The 21,479-nt window shown below is 24.3% G+C and overlaps 3 protein-coding genes across 3 annotated transcripts; 1 reads left to right on the forward strand and 2 right to left on the reverse strand.

The window, feature by feature from the left end:
* Positions 1-1,287: 1,287 nt before the first annotated feature.
* Positions 1,288-4,652, reverse strand: OCT59_012496 (uncharacterized protein; the record flags this gene model as incomplete). Its single annotated transcript, XM_066134516.1, has 9 exons — positions 1,288-2,819; positions 2,916-2,945; positions 3,012-3,314; positions 3,414-3,713; positions 3,782-3,841; positions 3,913-4,018; positions 4,105-4,452; positions 4,533-4,552; positions 4,622-4,652. 9 exons carry the CDS (start codon positions 4,650-4,652, stop codon positions 1,288-1,290), a joined length of 2,730 nt encoding a protein of 909 aa, XP_065989775.1.
* A 2,947-nt stretch (positions 4,653-7,599) lies between these two features.
* OCT59_012497 (uncharacterized protein) lies at positions 7,600-11,956 on the forward strand (the record flags this gene model as incomplete). Its single annotated transcript, XM_066134517.1, has 21 exons — positions 7,600-7,819; positions 7,918-8,070; positions 8,144-8,191; positions 8,268-8,350; positions 8,428-8,500; positions 8,567-8,683; positions 8,920-8,975; positions 9,068-9,113; positions 9,221-9,368; positions 9,442-9,606; positions 9,684-9,734; positions 9,809-9,899; positions 9,967-10,090; positions 10,194-10,442; positions 10,525-10,701; positions 10,776-10,832; positions 10,922-11,054; positions 11,139-11,253; positions 11,336-11,425; positions 11,520-11,584; positions 11,681-11,956. 21 exons carry the CDS (start codon positions 7,600-7,602, stop codon positions 11,736-11,738), a joined length of 2,319 nt encoding a protein of 772 aa, XP_065989776.1. The 3' UTR covers positions 11,739-11,956.
* Positions 11,957-14,388: 2,432 nt separating this feature from the next.
* OCT59_012498 (uncharacterized protein) lies at positions 14,389-16,121 on the reverse strand (the record flags this gene model as incomplete). The annotated part of the gene is made up of 9 exons (XM_066134518.1): positions 14,389-14,483; positions 14,556-14,600; positions 14,674-14,718; positions 14,795-14,839; positions 14,914-14,958; positions 15,035-15,079; positions 15,167-15,453; positions 16,008-16,025; positions 16,117-16,121. The coding sequence occupies 9 exons, from the start codon at positions 16,119-16,121 to the stop codon at positions 14,389-14,391; spliced, it is 630 nt and encodes a 209-aa protein (XP_065989777.1).
* Positions 16,122-21,479: the final 5,358 nt, after the last annotated feature.

Genomic DNA, 21,479 nt, shown 5'->3' on the forward strand with positions numbered 1-21,479 from the left:
GTTGATCGGTAGATTGATGCAATGAACGTCGATCAATTTCGTTGGCTATGTTACGATTTTTTCGCTGAATGATTTGATCACGTTATTCTATCATGAATGTTGATCATTTTTACTGACGATATCATGATATCATACTGAATTATAATAAATTTAAATAATTTTATTCATGATCCAGAATTTGTACACAATTTACTATATGGTTAAGTTCATTGATCCTGGTGTGAGTCGCTAGTATTCTGATAAAGAAAAAAATATGTGTTATTTAATGTTATAAATGTCGTACGGTAAAATGTCGCATTAATATCGTTTTTTAAAAATACCAAAATTTTTTATTATGTAATTTAGGTGTGGTTAAAATAGCAGACGCACTCTGAAGAAAACTACATTCATTATTTGGGTAAATTATCGGTGTTTTTATTGGATCTTACTAATTAATTCAATGTTTGGTCAATAGAAATTTTTTATAATTCTTATAATTTCTAATAATTGATGTTGTTTAGCTTGGAGTTAAAATAAAGAGTATTGCCATAATATTAATACCTTTTTATTATTTTAAAATATTAATATTTATCTGTTCCAGTAAATATATTAATGACTTTAGCACTTAACATTAAAATACTATTTTTAAAGAAGCACAATATTTTAACGGAATGTTTCTGTTAACTTTAAATTTAAAATCTCTAGGACTGGTCCGTCTATGACTCTATGAACTTTAAAACATGGAAGATTACCAGATTCATTATTTAACACTAGAACGTTTGTTATATGAATATTAAAAAAAATCATTAATTTAGAATTTTAACGATGGCAAACTCTTTTTCTCAATTAAGACGCATTGTGTAAAGCGTTTGAGAATCTTTGGACGGAAGTATATTTACAGCATGGTTTTAAAAAAAATTGTAGTTGACAATTTCTTAAATTTCAAGCCAATTAATGATTCATAGTGTATAGAGAATCTAAATTTATAACACCATATAAAAATTTGGCTGGAATCATGAAAATTCTATAACTATTGATGATCGACATCATGATTTTTGAAATTAACCGTCTTGAGTCTTGACAATCAGTAAGCCAACCAAATTTTAGCATTTTATATCAAAATACCTGTTCTTTAATATATCAATATTTTACTTAATTTTACAATTATTAGACTTTACATAATGACTGAAATATTCAATTTTTTCTAAACACCATTTTATTATAAATGTAAAATATTGACTATATTTAACTATCTATGAATTTATAAAATTGATTTATCCTATTTAAACTAAATAGACTCATCTAAATTTATTTAATATTATTGAATTTGTCGTTGGTTTTTCGTACGAAGACTTTTGCAGGAACATAAACTTCATGATTATCTGATGTTAAATCTCTTCCAATTAAGGGAAAATAACATAAATCAACATACAAATTTTCGTTGTCATTATCATCAATATTTTCTCCTTTCATAAATGTTTCATTTACTTTGGCATTATATGGAATCCAAACATATTGTACAACAGATTCGTGAATTTTTAGTCTAAACCAAAATATCTTTATAACCTCACGAATTATAGTTGCTGCTAAGTTTTCAACTGTAATTTTCTCTTGATCTTTGATAGTACGTAATTCATTCATAGTTTTACTTAATTTTTCTTTATAAAAAGTAATGAAAGGATGCTCATATGTAGTTTTACTTTTTCCATGTATATCAGAAAATCCACAATTATTAAGAATCGAATAGATTTGTTTACGCAATTTTGTTGATGCGATATGCATTATTCCATCATTTCCAGTACGATATTTAGAAGCATCAGTTAATAATGTGGATAACAAAGATGCTTGATTAATAATATCTGATTCAAGATGATAATGTTGTCCTGTACTTTGAAAATACTTTGTCGCATAAGAGAATATTGTTTCTATAATGTGACGTTGCAAAACTGCTTGAATAAGTAACAAATCATCCTTTTGATTTGTAATTTTAACTGGGCATTTATAAAGCAATAAAAGTTTTCTGATTTCTTCTACATTAACAATAACATCTTGTTTTAAATTTGTGATATATTTCTTTAAATTGTCGTTTAATTTCGAGATATCATTATTTAACTCCATACCATAATTCTGAGCAACATCTTCTAATCTATAATTTGATAATTCATCTTCGAATGAAGTACTTTCTAACTGGTTTATCAAATTGGTATTCCTTTGATATAAGTAATCATTTTCAGCATCTAATTCTTTCTTTTCCTTTTCTAAACTTTGTAATTGAATTTCTTTCAATTTTAAAGATTGTTGTAATTGATCAATTTCTTGTTCTTGCAACTTGTTCTTATTTTGATGTTGAATTATATCCTTATTCTCATTTTCTAATTTCTGAATATACTTTAAATATTTATCTTCAATTCCTTTAATTTCAATTTTAAAATTTTCAGTAATTATTTGATGCTGGTTTGTCTCTTCATTGTATTTGTTCGTTAAATCATCATATTTTTTTTGTAAGTTATCATACAATGATTTGTATTTATTAAAATCATTATTTGATGCTTGAATTTCTTCTGGAAGTTTATTTTGCATTTGACTTTCTCTTTGTTCTTGCAACTTGATTTTGTTTTGATATTGTTGATTAATATCATTAATCTGATTTTCTAAGTGTTGAATATTCTCCGAATGTTTTTCTTCGATTTCTTTAATTTCAGTTTTTAAATTTTCAACAATTATTTGATGTTGGTTTGCTTTTTCATTGTACTTGTTTGTTAAATCATTGTTTTCTTCTTCCAATTTTTTAATAGTTGTTGATAATATTTGAAACTGTTTATAACTAATATTCGTATTATCTGAATTAATCATTATTATTTAAAAGGATTTTTATTAAAGAAAAGTGTTCCCAAAATTTCTTTTTTAAAGTGAACGAATAAATAAATAAATCTCACCATAGGTTAAATCTAAACCATATTGAACAGCTAACAAAAGAGTAAAATTTTAGCATTATGAGTTTTGATTAAAAAAAAAGGTTTTTATGTACTTACCCCCTTTTATTATAGGTACTTCATTTTGTGGTATATGAAAAATATGTTGCACTCTTCTACAAAATGTTTCTTTAATCCTTAACTGTAAATATCCTGAGTTTGCAAATTTGCCAACAAATATTAAAGCAAAACAATCATTATTACATAAATTTAATTGGGAATAAATTAGTTGTATAATCTTTTCTATAATGGGATCTAACATTGCTTTAACATCATCTAACTTTAATTCGATAACCCATTCATTTTTAATCATATTATCGCGATATTTTCCTTTACAATATTGCATTAAATCTGAACAATATTCTAAAAAATATATTATAAAATATATAATGCACAGTAAGTAGCTAGTCCAAATAATTTGGATTGAACAAATTATTTTTTTTTTTTAAGGAAATACTCTACCTTCCAAATCAAGTGAAGAAATAGTAAATTTGGATTGATCTCCAGTAAATGGAATTAAAAATTCACGTTCAAAAACACTTTGCAAATATTGTAGTTGTGGTTTATGTCTTTTAGAAAAAAGATTAATTGCAGATGAACCAATTTTATGTTCTATAAATTTTAGAAATTCTTGATATACAAAACTGCCACCACAATTATCTTCAGCTTTTTCTAATATTACACTCAGTATTTCATCTATCAAAAGCATCCTTGTTGTTAAATTTACTTTATCATCACCACATTCAACTACAATAAATTTTTCTAATAAAATAAAATGTGATTAGAATAATTTTTGCATTATTTAAAAGTTATGTGGACTTTTAATTTACCTCCAACTGATATATTATGTGTCTTCAAATTTTCCATACAAAAAAGAGCAGTAGCTTCGGCTTTTAAAAAATGAAATCTGTTATGAGAAATATGTAATTATCACATAATAATATCATTACATAATACATACATTCTGTTATAACTTTCAAGTTCTGACTATATCGATCATTCAATAATCCTGCTTTAAAAGCACATTCTCTCATAGTCCAAATCGAAATTTTATAATTATCAGGAACCTTTATTTATTTATTTATTTATTTTTAAAAAAACTACTTTATAATCAAATTTCACAGTAAATTCATAAAATATTAAAATTATTTACCGTTAAGATAATAAGAACATCTTCATGTAAATCTACATATATTTCTTTTTTTACAACGCTGCCTAATCCATGGAGATAATCAGAAATAGCCTTTTCATGGGTTAAAGGAGGTTCATTTTTCATTTTTCCTAAAAGTAACTTAAATAATTCAACAGGCTTTCTTATGGGACTTTTAATTTTAACTTTTCTTATCGGCTTTTCCGCTAATGCTTCATATCCCCATGATCGCACATTCTTATATTCATCATCATATGACAATACTGTTGGAACTTTAAATTTACCGGAACAATCCGGCCAATCACAATTAACGTGCACATCTTTGTTTGCCGTATGTGCATATCCAAACCCCTTAAAATAAGAATAAATTATAAATTTTTGAGAGTAAAGTATTTAAGAGAGTAAAAATATAACAGAAAAAATTTACATACAGAATGCGTGGTTCCAAATTCTAAATTTTATTGTGAAAAATTTATCAGTCAAATAATAACAAAATAGACATAAATAAATATATTCTTACCAATACCAACAACAACACAACAATTATACATGTTTTATCAGTAGAATGATTTTATTCATTCATTCAAATTTTTTATTTAAGAAAACTTCAAAATGATAATGATTTTATGGGTCGTGTGAAAAAAATAAAAGTTCACTGCATTAATTGTCACATACCATATTGTTTAAAATTATGTATTAGTGTGATAAATAGTTGATAGATTATTAATTGTCTTAATGCATTATCAATGGATAATCTTTATTTTTTTGCATATTTATTATTATTTCAAAGAAACCTTTTTTGAATTACTAACTATATGTGACGTTTTTTCCGAAATTTAATCGGGATATAATTTACCCAGATAGATATACGCCGGCGAAAGTGGTACTACCAATACTAACCATAGGGAGTTTGCTATATACAATGCTGATTTTACATATGTTATTTAGAACAGTGTTCGGCAAATGACTTGAAATGACCAAATGATTCAAATGACAAATGACAAATGACATGTCATTTCAATGCTCAAATGACAAATGACCTTAGTCATTTGAATGTAATTTTGGCCAGCACTATAATTTTTGCCTACACTACATTTCTTATTTTTTAATTATAGTCACATGATTATTTATGTGATAAATATTAGCCAATCAATATCAAATGATTGAAATGACCAAATGACAAATGATTATGAATAATGACAAGTCAAATGACCAGGTCATTTCCGAACACTGATTTAGAAGGGTGTACTTTACATCATAAATATTTATAAGTTGCTAATGACATTTTCAAAAGTCAGCGACATATATAATGCATGATGTACTGAGCCTAAAAACTCCTTATTGGCTAAACCAAATATTAATTTACGTAGAAATAACAATTTAAATCTTTATGAATTTTATAGTAATGATATTAATTATATACAATGAAAATAAAAAGAAAGAAATTTTTTTAAGGTATTGAAAATTTGAATTATGATCAAAGAGTATTATTGAAATAAAATACTGAGTTTATTTATTTTTAATTTATGAAAATTTATTCTATTTTTAAACAAATGATATGACTTCGATCAATTTATTATTTTACATGATCGAAGAATATCACAATTTCGCCTCAGTATCGACCTTATCGAACTGATTTTACCACTTTGAGAAACGAAACGCCTCAAAGATCAGTAAACAATTTCCTACATGATCCAATAATGAACACACGTTAAGGATGGTTACAGTCTACTGAAATTTTTTTGATATTGCATATACACTACTTGGACAAAAGTAACGGGAATTCGTATTTATTAATTACTTGAAAATGTACATAATAATAATACCTGAAATTTTTATATGTGATGACGTAGACAATGCAGAATATATATTCAAAATTTCATTATTCTAGCATTCATACAACTACATTAATTAAAGAAAACTCAGAAAGAAATTTTAATAATTATCTATATATTATATAATAAAAATAAACAAATAGTCTGATACTGTCAGTTTATTTGGAATTATACATAATAATGATACCAGAAATTTTAATATGTGGCAGTACAGGTTCTTAATTAATATATATACATCAAATTACTTTTTTCTAGTTTTTGTTTTTATATGGATTGTATAAAAAATTGAAAGAAAATTAAATTTTAAAAACAATAATACTGTTGCTAATTACTAAATTTCTTTTTTTAATTAACATAGTTGTATGAAGGCTAGAACTATGAAATTTTGAATATATATTCTTTATTATCTATGTTATTACATATTAAAATTTCAAGTATTATTAATATGTATGTTTTTGAGTAATTAATAAAATATGATGAATTCCCGCTACTTTTGTCCAAGTAGTGTATTTCTTATTTCTGGAAGGACTGAGGACGAATATATATTGTAAACTGTGTATGTGATAAGCAAAGGAAACTGTTTGATTAATGATGACAGTTCTTTAAATCAAGATATTTCTTTAAGTGTTTTCCATTTTTTTACGTAATACAGAAAGATATTCAATGTATGAGTTTAACAAGCAAATTATATTCATTGTACTTTTATCACGCTCTATATTTTAAACTTTTTAATCATTATTTATTTAATCAAATAATTATGACATAAAATTCTACCTAACGTCATTCCTATCACTTTTATCATAAAAAAAAATGCCATTCAAATAAATAAATAAAGCAAAAAAAAAAACAATTCAATCCACCTTGTTTTAAGAAATCTAATGCTGAAAAGAATTTTTTTTAAAATTATAATGACCATTTTTCTTCTGTAAAAAAAAAATTGTCAACCGATCGGGTACTCATTCATACAAATATTTTTATTTTTTAAGATTTATACAGAAAAAAATAAATAAATAATTCATTTTTCGAAGAAACTACTTTATTCCATTCTATTTATGATAAGTTTACAAAGTAAAAAGAATTTTTTTTTTTGTTAATACTTTAAAAAGGCGTTAAATTATATTGAGTTGTGGGTCTTTTAAATGTTTTTTTTTTTGTGTTTTGTTTTTATTAATTCATCTTTAGAAATTTTAACTAGAGACTCGAGTTAATAATAAGTTTTATACGGAATAGTTTTTTCTTTGTGTTTCTTTGTTATTATTAATGTAACTTTCTTATTTTTTTTTTAAGAACGTATCAACTTGTAAGTCAAACGAATAATTCGAGTCGACGTATTGACTTATGATTCGTTACATATGTTGATCGAATCCCGACTCTTTGATTTTGTTGATGCATTAATATTTTGTCAATAGCAATAAAGACTTTATCAAACAATTGCCTTCTTTTAATAAAAAATGTTTACCTGAACCGGATAGATACCGACTGAATCGATCCGTTCAGAGCTTTATTTAAGTCGCATATTTTTACACGCGAATAAAATGCAAGAGTCGATCTGCAAATCGCTACGCTTTTTTAGTGCTAAATGATATACATCCTCTATATCCACAGTACAAAAAAAAATGATCGACGGAAATTTTTTCTTCCTCGAATTAATTTCATATTAATCATGTTCATATTTAATTTAATTTATATCTTATTATTTATTCGAATTTCATTAACTGAATACGTTGATTATCAAAAAACAAGTATATTGGCGGCTTCAAATGATTCATTATTATGGGGAACCTATCGACCAAATTTATATTTTGGTACAAGACCACGTTTACCCGAATCATTATTAACAGGGTTAATATGGTTTGGAATCGAGAATGCGTCGAGTTTTAGTCGTATCCAATAAAATAATTAGGAATATTTCATTTTGATTTTTTTTTTGGTTTTTTTTTGATTTTATTATTCCTTAAAACAGGTTGTTTTTTCCGTTAAGAAATTAGACATGCATGTGATCAGGGAGATGGATTAGATGAATATAGTTTTAAAAAACATGATGGTCGTAATTTTGCTATACAAACATTATCTGATAGTAAAAATAATATTAAATTAAAAACTGAATTATTAAAAAATTCTGGAGGAGGTCACGGTATGAATTATTAAAAAAAAGACCTTTTTTGTTTTTAAAATAATAAATTATTAACTTTATTTATAAATTTTAGGCGGAGATTGGGCAGTTCGTATATCTGGAACACCAATAAATAATAATAGTAAAGAAAAATTATTTTTTATTAAGGAAAGAAAGAATCTGTGAACGTGAAATTAATATTTTTTCGTGAATCTTAGAACCTTCTGGAATTTCATTTCTTTATTATTTTGGACTTGAAGGAGATGGTTCAATTGAATTGACTAATCCGTTGGATGAAATGGTGAATATTATTTATATTTATATTATAATTATATACAGCATATATATTGTTAGTTTACATAAATTTTTTTTGTATAGGGTTTAGATACTCAAGTCGAACTTAAAGGAGAAACTCCAGATTTAGGACAATTCTCAATTATATTAAAAGAAGGTAAAATTATTTTGTTAAATTTATTTCAATAATCTCTTACTTAATATCAAGATTTTAAATTTATAGATCCAAATAATAGGATGCCATCAAATGTTCATTCAAAAGCATCAGAATTAGCCGATTTATCAAAAATTCATTATTGGGGACGTTTAGTTCCTGATGGAGATATTTGGCGAGCTAAAGGTAAATGAATAACAAGAAAAAAAAATATTTATTTTACAAATATCAAAAAATATTCATACGATTTTTTTTTTAAAAAAAAAAAGAAAAAAAAAAAAAAAAAAAAAAAAAAAAAAAAAAAAAAAAAAAAAAAAAATTATTACAGGGTCATTTGATTTCAAAATATCAGAATATAATAAAAAATCCGGAAACAAAATCTATTCCTCCACCAAAATATTTATTTGCATTGAAAAATGAAGTCAAAGAAAATTCAAATTTTTTTATTTTTCAAAAGATGATTGAAGGACCTTTTCAAGTAAGATTTGTTATTTGAAAAAGTGTTTGATATAATAGTGTGTACGTGTTAACATGTGAAACTTTTTTATATTATTATTGTTATTATTTTAGTTTGATATAATTTTTCAATCTAATTCATCACCTATTCATCTTGATTGTGAGTAAAGAATAATATATAGGAGAATTATTGTTATGTTTTCAACATATATACTTTTTCGAATAACTTAAAACTTTTTTCATCATCTTCCATTATTGGTTTATTAGCCGAAAGTCTTACGTCTGGTCTTAAATCCAAATCTCAAGAATTTGATCAAAGATTTGAAAAAACATTTGGATTGAGGGAAAAAGGATTTAATGATAGTCAAATTTATTTCGCACAAACTATTATGAGCAATCTGATTGGAGGGATCGGGTATTCATTCATTTTATTGATATTTTTATTCATCGAGAATTACCGTTATTAATTGATCTTTTTTTTTTAATAGATATTTTTATGGGTCAAGCATTGTTGACAGATCATTTACAGATAGCGATGAAGATGAAGAAGAATTTTGGACAAAATATCGAGAAGCAGATCCAAGATTAACACCACCTTTAGCTTTATTTACAGCAACGCCATCTCGACCTTTTTTTCCACGTGGATTTTATTGGTAATTTCGTTTGTTATGTTTATATCCACAATGAAATCACTATTTATGAAGAAAAATTCCATTTTATATATTATTAGGGATGAAGGATTTCATCAATTATTAATTGGTAAATGGGACAATGATTTAAGGTGAGGTTTGATGAGTTTTAATGATCTTTTTTTTTTATAAATTATAGTTTAATATAATTTTTTCCTTTTGTTAGTTTGGATATTATTAAACATTGGGTTTCTTTAATTGATAATGATGGATGGGTTGCTAGGGAACAAATTTTAGGAGAGGAAGCTCGAAGCAAGGTTTGGAATTTTTTATCATTTATTACTTTTTATTTAATATAAAATATTTGAATTTTTTTTTATTTAGGTTCCAGAAGAGTTTCAAATACAGTATCCACATTATGCAAACCCTCCAACATTATTAATGGCAATAAAATCTTTTATGTTAAGAGTTGATAATTTAGAGAACAAAAATACTATCAATATAGATGGTGAGTTTTTTTTCTTTAAAAATTTTTATAATTTATTATAAATTATTAGTTCAAAATTTTTAACTGAACAAAAAAATTTTTTTTTTTCTAATCTTTGAATTAGATATTGGAGAACAAATATTTAGTGATCATATTTTAAGTACGACAGATCCAACAATTATTTCGTCAAGATTTATGTTAGATAAAAAATTGGCAAATGATTTCTTGAAAGAAATTTATCCAAAATTAAAGTTAAATTATAAATGGTTTAGAAGAACTCAATGGGGTGAAGTTAAAGAATGGGGTAGAAGAGCAAGAAGCAGAGAAGCTTATAGATGGCGTGGTCGAACTCCTGGACATACCTTAACTTCTGGTATACAAATTTTTTTTTTTTATGCTAAAAATTAAAAAAAAAAACTATATAAATAAAAAAAATCTATTTATTTACCCGATAGGACTTGATGATTACCCTAGACCAACACCACCACATCCCGCTGAATTACATGTTGATCTTATGTGTTGGGTTGGATTTATGGCAAGATCACTTAAAGAAATTGCAGAAAGGTTAGAAGAGGAAGATGATGCTGATGATTACACGAAAGAATACAAAAATATTGTTGCTAATTTAAATGGTAAATTAAAACCACCTTTTTTAGTTATTAAATTGTTTGATAAATTTATTTATATATAAATATATTTATACTAGATCTACATTGGAGCGAAGAACATGATGCTTTTTGCGATTTATCAGTTGATGAAGATGGTAAGATTTATATGAAGATATTTGTTAGTTTCAAGCGACTATCCTGCAACGTCGTTATTTATATTCTAATTATCTTCTTTTTTTCTTAGAGGACTCAATATTTGTTTGTCATAAGGGATATTTATCATTATTTCCAATGGTATTAGAATTACTACCTAATGATTCGCCAAAATTAGGAGCAATATTAGATATGATTTATAATCCGAGCGAATTATGGTCAAAGTAAGATAACATCTTATTATTATAATAATCCTTAAATAATTCCTTATTATATATTTCTTATTCATATCATTCATATTTTATTAGATATGGGTTAAGATCATTATCAAAATCTGATAGATTTTTCCATACAGGAGAAGACTATTGGAGAGGAAATGTATGGATGAATATCAATTATTTAGTGTTATCTTCATTGTACAAAGTAAGAATGTTTAAAAATAACTTAATTACATGAGTTTCAAAATTGTCCAATATTTTAAAACGTGATTTATTTTTTTTTATAGAACTACGCAGCTATTGAGGGTCCCTATAAAGAGAAAGCAAAAACTATATATAAAGAGTTGAGAATTAATATAATTGAAAATGTTTATAAGGTAAAGTGATTTAAAATTTTAATATTGATTTCGGATTTAGCTTGATTTAACGAATATATATATATATATATATATATATATATAATATTATCAGGAATTTGAGAGAACCGGCTATGTATGGGAACAATATTCAGAAGATACAGGTGTAGGTTTAAGGAGGTAAGTTAAAGATTATTAAACGAATTGAAAAATAATGTTTTGATACGTAATAATATAATATTAATTTTTTCTTTTTTTTTTTTAATTACATAATAGTCATCCATTTACAGGTTGGACGTCCTTAGTAACATTAATTATGGCGGAGGAGTATTAAATTATTTTAATATAGAAAAAATTAATGTTTTTTTTTCTTAAAAAGGAATTTTTTTTTTTAATTATTAATTAATTTTCTTTATTAATTAATTTTCTTTATAATTTATTTTTTTTCTCTTTATTTGATTGATTATCATCTTTTTATTTATTCAATTTTGAAAAAGTTATTTAATAAAAAATCAATAAAAAATAGAATTTTTTATTCTTTAAAAATTTTATAAAATCAAAGTAAATAATTTTATAATTTTATATTGATAGAATTTATTGATTAACAATACAACTTTTAAAAACGACATTTAAAGAAAATGAACTAAATCTTATTAAAATAACTTGTATAAAATGAATATTGCAATTAACAGTCTTTTTTCATCGTTACTATAATATTCTTATAAAAAAAAAGATACTTTCAGGAATTACATTATTATTTCTTAAGTTCTTACATATATATTTCTTCAAATTAATTTATTTATGATAAAAAGATTATAGAAGAATCTATAAAGCTTTAATCTTTATTAAATTTTTTGAAAAAACACAGTATAATATTAAACAAACCTAATAATTTATTATCATAAACAACAATTAATCAAATGTTTTTTATTGGCCGGAGGAAGAATTTTACGATCTTCAAAAAAAGGATTGGTACAAAAATATTAAAGAAGCAACCACTGGAATAGTTAAAGTACAAAATGCTAAAGATTAGTTGGCTCAAAAAAAGATTTTGGATGAAGATCTATACGCTTATAATCAAATTAACGCGTCATCTAGCCGAAAAAAAACAGCAACGAAATCTACGGACGGCACAAAAGAAGGGAAGAAACGCGTTATGGAAAGTGAAGAAGAAGAGGAATGGCAAGCTGTGCAGAGAAAAGACAAGATCAAAATAAAAATAAAAAAACAAAATAGTTTAGTTTTATATTGGTTTAATTATTGGTTTTTGTTTCTTTCTTGTACACTTTATTTTAGGATAGTTCTAGTGTAGATTACGTAAAATATTTTAGGATAGTTCTAGTGTAGATTACGTAAAATATATAGATAGTAATTTAGTTATAAAGGTGCGGCTATTCTTGATACGTACTTTTAGGTATTTTCTCAATTGTAATCTATGATTATAATTAATAAAGGAATGCGTTACTGATGTAAAAAAAAAACGATATTGGCCGGATTAATTCGGACTGCCCTAACGTAACCCCGGCGGTGATGAAACGTCATGTGAATTTCGGGACATTTTTTTCAAGGGTAACCGTCGGAAAAATCCCCGATTTTTGCAGTTGCGCTATTTACGCGGAAAAAAAATGATCAAATGATTTTTAACACTAATCTATGAATTCAATATTCAAGTTATGCAACGATAGGATTATCTTAGGATACCCTAAGATTTTATCAGATTGTACAAATTCTTATATAAATTTATGTAAATATTATAAAAGAACGGCATAATTAAAAATTTTTTCTATTTATTACAGTTGTGATATATTATTTAATTTTTTAATACAATAGAACAAAACCATATAAAATAAAAACAATAAAAAAAATATAATAATAGTATGCTTAAAAAGAAATAAAATTCCATATATGACTGATCCTATTAATAAATCTCAATTATTCGATTACAGACTTTTCAGTCTTAATATGCTTAACTATAAAGTAAAAATTATGGATTAGTTGACATCCAGTCTGGATGTCAACTAAATATCCAGTGTTATTAATAATGTGATATAAAAGTAATAAATTTTACTTACTGTGATCTTGAGTTTCAGTTTGTAATACTTTAGTGATATCACGTTTTTTTGGTCTATATTTTAGATTGTATTTGATGAAAAAGTACTAACTATATTAATTATATTAAGATAAAATTTATAAAACATAATTTAAATATTATTGCTTTATGTCTAAATCAAGACTCCATTCGGGTTTGTGATAAACTTTACTAGGTAATACTATATTATTCAATTTCAGAATAATAAATCGCGCTATTACATGTAAGTCTGTAGATTGAAATGGTGAAACTCTCTTATTTTTAGTTCTTCAAATATGGTAAATATTTTTTTAGAAGCCAGCTTAAATTCAAATTTTAATCAATTTATGTTATCATTTCACATTACAGCATTATATATTATTTTAAGAGCAGCAGTTTCCAAAGAACTTTTTTAAACTAATGTAATAGTATTAGTTCTATTGTCACATAAAACATTTAAGTTAATAAGCACTGGATGTTAATAAATATTACAATTGTAAAATATCGGCAAGTTAATTTTTAAATTTTACAATAATAAATTCTTTTTGCATTAAAATCTGAATTATATTCATTCCAATTAATTTTATTCTTTTATTATGTTTTATATTTTAAAAATTTAAATCGTTATTTATTTAAATCAATGAATACAAACATAAATATAATTAAATATGAAGTCATTATGATTTAAAATTCTACCTAACATAATTTATATATAAAAAAAAAAAAAATTTTGCAATTCAAATAATTATAGAAAAGCAAAAAAAAAAAAATTCTATCTCCCTGGATTTTAAGAAAGCCGATGTTAAGCAGAATTTTAGATTATAATGGCAAATTTTTTGAAAAAAAAAATAATAATTTTATAATTAAACTCGGTATAGCAGCAAAAAACTAAATAAGGATATATATAATTATAATTTTATTCTATTCCATCTTTTTTTCTTTCACTCTCAGATTCGTTATTTTGACTTAAGAAAAAATTTTTTCCTTTACTCCCCGATTCGCTATTTTGACCTAAGAAAAAAAAAGATTATATTAATTACGAATTGAAAAAAACGTGATTATTATGCAGAAAATAATATTTACTATCTTCATTATCATTCAATCGAGAAATATTGATTTGTGAAGATTCTATTTAATAAATTAAGACTTATTGTTAGTATTTATAAACTAAATATTCTTAAAATTATAAGTGGAATATTACCATTTTTGTTAATATTCAACTGAGAAATATTGATTTGACAAGATTCTATTTAATAAATTGATACTTTATTATTAGTATTTTATACATTAAATATTTTTAATGTTGTAAGTAGAATATTTACCATTCTCGTTAATATTCAATTGAGAAATATTGATTTGTAAAGATTCTATTTAATAAATTAAGACTTATCATTAATATTTATAAACTGAATATTCTTAAAATTATAAGTGGAATATTTACCATTTTCGTTAATATTCAATTGAGAAATATTGATTTGCAAAGATTCTATTTAATAAATTGATACTATTAGTATTTTATAAACTAGGTACTTATAAAGTCATTACATAAGTATGCTATTTACCACTAGTATTAATATTCATTTGAGAAAAGTTAAGTTGTAAAGATTCTATTTAATAAATTAAAAGATTGTTATTAGTTGAATATTGACTAATATATTTAAAAAGTAACAATTAACAAAACATTTAATTAATACCTGAATATTCTTTGCTTATTATATTATCATTTTGTTCATAATAATCATCGGAATTTTTTGGTTCAGGAAGATTACTAAAATCAAGTAATCTACTTGTATAACTAGCTTCTGAATGTGTGTTATATATCCCTAAATTAGATGTAATGTTATTTAATGAATTGCTGTTTATTTCATCTGCTTCCTTAATTTGTGCTTGTAACTCTTCGTTTGATCCATTATGCCATCTTCGTAAAATATTGTTTATTTCTTTTGTTATTGGCCGTTCTGATGGATTGGCATCTAAGCATCTTTTAATTAAATGTACAATTAATTGTGGTACTTTAATGTTAAACCTCGGTCTAAATCCTTTACAAATTTTTATTGCTAGATTATTATCATGTTTTAAATCATGATATGGGGATAATCCAGAAATTACTTCATACATTATTATACCAAAACTATAAATATCAGTAGCTTTGGTATAATTTTGTCCTCTTAAAATTTCAGGGGCTATATAAGGTAAAACACCATATATGTTGTTTTTTGCATTCTCTAATTCATTATAATTTGCAGGTTTACATAATCCCATATCAGTTATAGCAGTTTTATATTTAAACTTTAATATATTCCCAATATGCAAATCTCGATGAATTAATTCCTTTTCATGAATACATTCAAGTCCATTTACAATATGTCGTAAATAATCAAACTTTTTATTCCAATTAAGCTTACTATATTCTTTATCTAAATAATTTCGTAAACTTCCATCTTCTGCATAATCTAAAATCATTATATAATTTTTCGTTTCTGGATCCTGTGTTATCCCATAAAATCCAACAATCACAAAATTATCCATTCCTACTTTATTATGCAATATAAACTATGTGAATGCAATATTACAAAATATTTTAGTAACACTAATAATTTAAATTTTATTAACATAATAATAAATTAAATTAATCAGATAATACCTCATTAATAAATTCTGGTGTAATATTTTTTGAATTATTCAAACTTTTCAGAGCTACCAATATATCATTGCTATTTCTTTTCCATTTTTGATTTTTACTATCCCAATCAGTTATAAATCCATTAGTTAAATATGCTCTGTATACTTTTCCGAACCCACCTTTTGCAATATATTTAATATCATAAAATCTATTATAAGGTATCCATTCCAATGCTTCCTTTACATCTTTATGAGCTGATAATTGAGTATCTTGAATAAATTTATCAATATCATCATTACCACTAGTCCAATTTTCAAAATTTCGTTGAAAGTATATTGAATTACAGTATATTTTATTACACTCTTTACATTTATTATTCAAAACTATCATCATATAATTTTTTGTTTCTGGATCCTGAGTTATTCCATAAAATGTATGTTCAATTTTAATCTACAAATGTAATAATATGTTAGAAAAATAAAATTTTAAAATTTTGTTGAGTAATAAGCTTATTAGTATACTACCTTATTTGCAAGTTCAAATGTAAGATCATTGGGAGTATTTAAACTTTTCAAATTCACAAACATATTAAGATTGTTTCTTCTCCAATTTTGATTTACATTATCCCAACTTTTATCATTTTCATCATAACTTATATATCCATCAATCCAATTTGCTCTATATACTTTACCAAAATCATCTTCTGCAATATATTTAATATCATGAAATCTATCATAAGGTATCCATTCTAATGCTTCTCTTGCAACTTTATGTACTGATAACTGAGTATTTTGAATAAATTTATCAATATCATCATTGCCACTAGTCCAATTTTCAAAATTTTGTTGAAAGTAAATTGAATTACATATTTTATTACACTCTTTACATTTATTATTCAAAACCATCATATAATTTTTTGTTTCTGGATCCCAAGTTATTCCATAAAATTCATGTTCAATTTTAATCTACAAATGTAATAATTTATTAGAAATAAAGTATTTATAATTTTGTTAATAATTAACTGAAGCTTATACCTCATTTACAAATTCTAATGTAAGAATGTTTGAAGTATTTAAACTCTTCAAATTAACAAACATATTGCATCCTTCTCTTATCCAATTTTGATTTTCATTATCCCAACTTCCACTATTTTTACAATCACTTATATGTCCATCAATCCAATTTGCTCTATATACTTCACAAAACTCATCTTTTGCAATATATTTAATATCATGAAATCTATCATGAGGCATCCATTCTAATGCATGTGATATTTCATTATCATTATGAACTGATAGCTGGCTATCTTGAATAAATTTGTCAATATCATCATTACCACTAGTCCAATCTATGAATTTATATTGAAAGTGTATTGTGTTACATATTTTGTTGCACATTTTACATTTATTACTCAAAACCATCATATAATTTTTTGTTTCTGGATCCTGAGTTATTCCATAAAATTCATGTTCAAATTTAATCTACAAATGTAATAATTTATTAGAAATAAAGTATTTATAATTTTGTTAATAATTAACTGAAGCTTATACCTCATTTACAAATTCTAATGTAAGAATGTTTGAAGTATTTAAACTCTTCAAATTAACAAACATATTGCATCCTTCTCTTATCCAATTTTGATTTTCATTATCCCAACTTCCACTATTTTTACAATAACTTATATGTCCATCAATCCAATTTGCTCTATATACTTCACAAAACTCATCTTTTGCAATATATTTAATATCATGAAATCTATCATAAGGCATCCATTCTAATGCATGTGATATTTCATTATCATTATGAACTGATAGCTGGCTATCTTGAATAAATTTGTCAATGTCATCATTACCACTAGTCCAATCTATGAATTTATATTGAAAGTGTGTTGTGTTACATATTTTGTTGCACATTTTACATTTATTACTCAAAACCATCATATAATTTTTTGTTTCTGGATCCTGAGTTATTCCATAAAATTCATGTTCAAATTTAATCTACAAATGTTATAATATATTAGAAATAAAATATTTATAATTTTGTTAATAATTAACTGAAGCTTATACCTCATTTACAAATTCTAATGTAAGAATGTTTGAAGTATTTAAACTCTTCAAATTAACAAACATATTGCATCCTTCTCTTATCCAATTTTGATTTTCATTATCCCAACTTCCACTATTTTTACAATAACTTATATGTCCATCAATCCAATTTGCTCTATATACTTCACAAAACTCATCTTTTGCAATATGATATTTAATATCATGAAATCTATCATGAGGTATCCATTCTAATACTTCACTTACATCTTCATGAGCTGATAACTGAGTATTTTTAATAAATTTATCAATATCATTATTGCCACTAGTCCAATCTATGAATTTCCGTTGAAAGTGAATTGAATTACATATTTTATTGCACCTTTCACATATATTATTCAAAACCATCATATAATTTTTTGTTTCTGGATCCTGAGTTATTCCATAAAATATACGTTCAAATTTAATCTACAAATGTAATGATATATTAGAAATAAAATATTTATAATTTTGTTATGTAATTAACTGAAGCTTATACCTTATTTACAAATTCTAATGTAAAAATGTTTGGAGTATTTAAACTCTTCAAATTCACAAACATATTGTATTCATTTCTTATCCAATTTTGATTTTCATTATCCCAACTTTTATCATTTTCATCATAACTTATATATTCATCAATCCAATTTGCTCTATATACTTTACCAAACTCATCATCTTTTGTAATATTATACAATTTATCATAAGGTATCCATTCTAATACTTCTAATACTTTACTTACATCTTCATGAACTGATAACTGAGTATTTTGAATAATTTTATCAATATTATCATTACCACTAGTCCAATTTTTAAAATTATGTTGAAATTGTATTGAATAACAGATGCAATTACATTTTTTACATATCTCGCTAGCATCTGATAGCTTAATTAGCCCAAAAGAATCCATGAGCAGGATTTTCACAATTTATAAACAAATTCAAATTGAGAGGATAAAAAAAAGCTAAAAAATTTGTGCGGGTTGAAAAGTGGAAAAAATATTTATTTCGGACCGAGGTCATATAAATAGAAAATATAATCATCACGTGCTATGCATGTCATGTGACTTACATTATTCATTGTGGATTTGTTGAATACGATTGAATTATGCATCCGGCGTGAAAATAAGATGTATAGAACTGGTCCTCCACAAATTTTGAGCTCTTCCCATAACAAAAAAAAATCAAAGAAAAAATTTTTAATTTAGCATTTCAACGCACCGAGCGCAGTAACAGTAAGTTATATTACACAGGATTCTTGGCAAACGGTGATTTGTTACTTCAATGCATAAATAATTACCATTTTTAGAAAGTAACACTGTCATACATTTAAAAACAAATTTCACGTCACAAATCTTCGTCAAAAGACACTAACTAAAAAAATTCCGAAATATTATATGAGTGGATTATGAGTTATGACACTTTTTTTAAGTGATACATATTGTAAATATTTTAATGCCTAGAACCTCTTTTTCATTATTTGTTTCTAGATAGATAAATAAATAATATATTCATTTTTATTAATCCAATATCATTGTTTTATTTGCATGTTTATCATTTTCATTTTTTATTTGAAAAAATTTCTATCATTTTCTTAATAAAAATTCGAAGAAAAAGCCTGGTTCGTATGGATTGTGTTTATGTTTTCCATTTATGTTTAATCCACTTTTCACAATAATCACTTTTTTTTATTTTTTGTTTATTCTTTTATTAACCTCTTAAGCTTGAATTTTTTTTTTATTATCAAATTTCATCGTCGTTATTAAAATAAAACGTGGATTATGTAAAAAAAAAATTTTTCAAAATATAAAATATTCGCAGTTCCGCACAAGAAATTAAAATGAATCATAATTGCAAAGAAATTTTTAGTCACCCAAAAATGAGAATTACTCACGCAAAAAAAAAAATAATAGCGTATAACCAAAATTGTCTAATAAAAAAAATAATAATAAATAATAAAAATTTACATTTTTTTTAAAAAAAAAATTCAGATTCAGAGTCAGCTTGATAATCAAACGGTTAAACTGTTGATCAGAAATAATTTTGTTAAAATTTTTTTTTTAAAAAAAAAATCCGCAGTCAAGCTTTGAAAGAGTTTAAGAAGATTATAGAAACTTTGAAAAGCGATGATAGTAATAATAATCCACCCGCTAAGAAAGAAAAATAATTTCGTTTGTTGCACAAAGTTACCATAAGTTAATAGTAAAGGACTCATCAATTGTAAATTGGAAAATAATAAGCATAAAATAGATATTTCATAAAATCTTACTTGTAGTCTTGTACGATACAAATAAAAAACTTGCGCATGCAAAACTATATATAATAAACAAAGCACAAAGTTACGATCCTAGGCTATTTAGTGCTTTTACAGCTAATTTGTTTAAATTTTCACTAACTAAATATAAATTTGATTATATGGGATAAATCATTCATTTTCTTTTAAATCTGCCAATAGTAATTATTCAGAATGTGAAATTACTGGTTGAATCTGTGGAGAAAAGTAAGTTTATAAGTGCAATTTCGTTAATAATAATATTACTATTAATATTAAACATTCTTTATGGATTTCAATCAAAGATGATTAAAAGTTTGGAGAGTATACGTATTTTTGTTTAACACTAATTATAGAATACATAGAATAGAAATGTAAACATAGTCGTTCAAATGTAACTGTCGTTTTTTCAAAATTAGTATTAGTGAAATTGATACAATGACGATCATTAAAAATCACATAAAAAAATACGTAGAATTAAAATAAAGCGTCAAAAATATTTATATTGAGTTTCGTTATAATACAAAAAAAAAACTCATTTTATCCAATTATGGTTTTCCGTAGTAATTAATTATCATTAAAAACTAAAAAAAAAAATAAGAATGAAAAAATAATATTTTAGTTTCATAATAAAAGTTTGTGATTTCAAAAATTAAAGAACATATCATACATAGGACTTAATTTAGTACTGTACTTATAAAATATGCTTAATACGTGTGATAAAAAGATTTCATATCCTTGTTTATAATATATAGTGAAAATATTATTAATAACTAATGGTTTATATCGTAATAATCTACTGATTTCACTCTTTTTTTTTTGTTTAAGAATCAGATAAATTATTCAAGGAAATAATGATTGCCAAATTAAAGTTTTTACATTTTTTATAAATTTTTCCGTTAATTGGATTTTCTCGCTTGCAACCAAGGACCAGTTTAAAATTCTTTACTTTAATATTCGTTAATGAGCTACTATCTAAATTAATAAAATTATTACTCATAACCCTATTTTACTTTTAATTTCAATAGATTA

This window comes from Rhizophagus irregularis, chromosome 2 (genome assembly GCF_026210795.1).
Source record: "Rhizophagus irregularis chromosome 2, complete sequence".
In the NCBI taxonomy this organism is placed as follows: Eukaryota; Fungi; Glomeromycota; class Glomeromycetes; order Glomerales; family Glomeraceae; genus Rhizophagus; species Rhizophagus irregularis.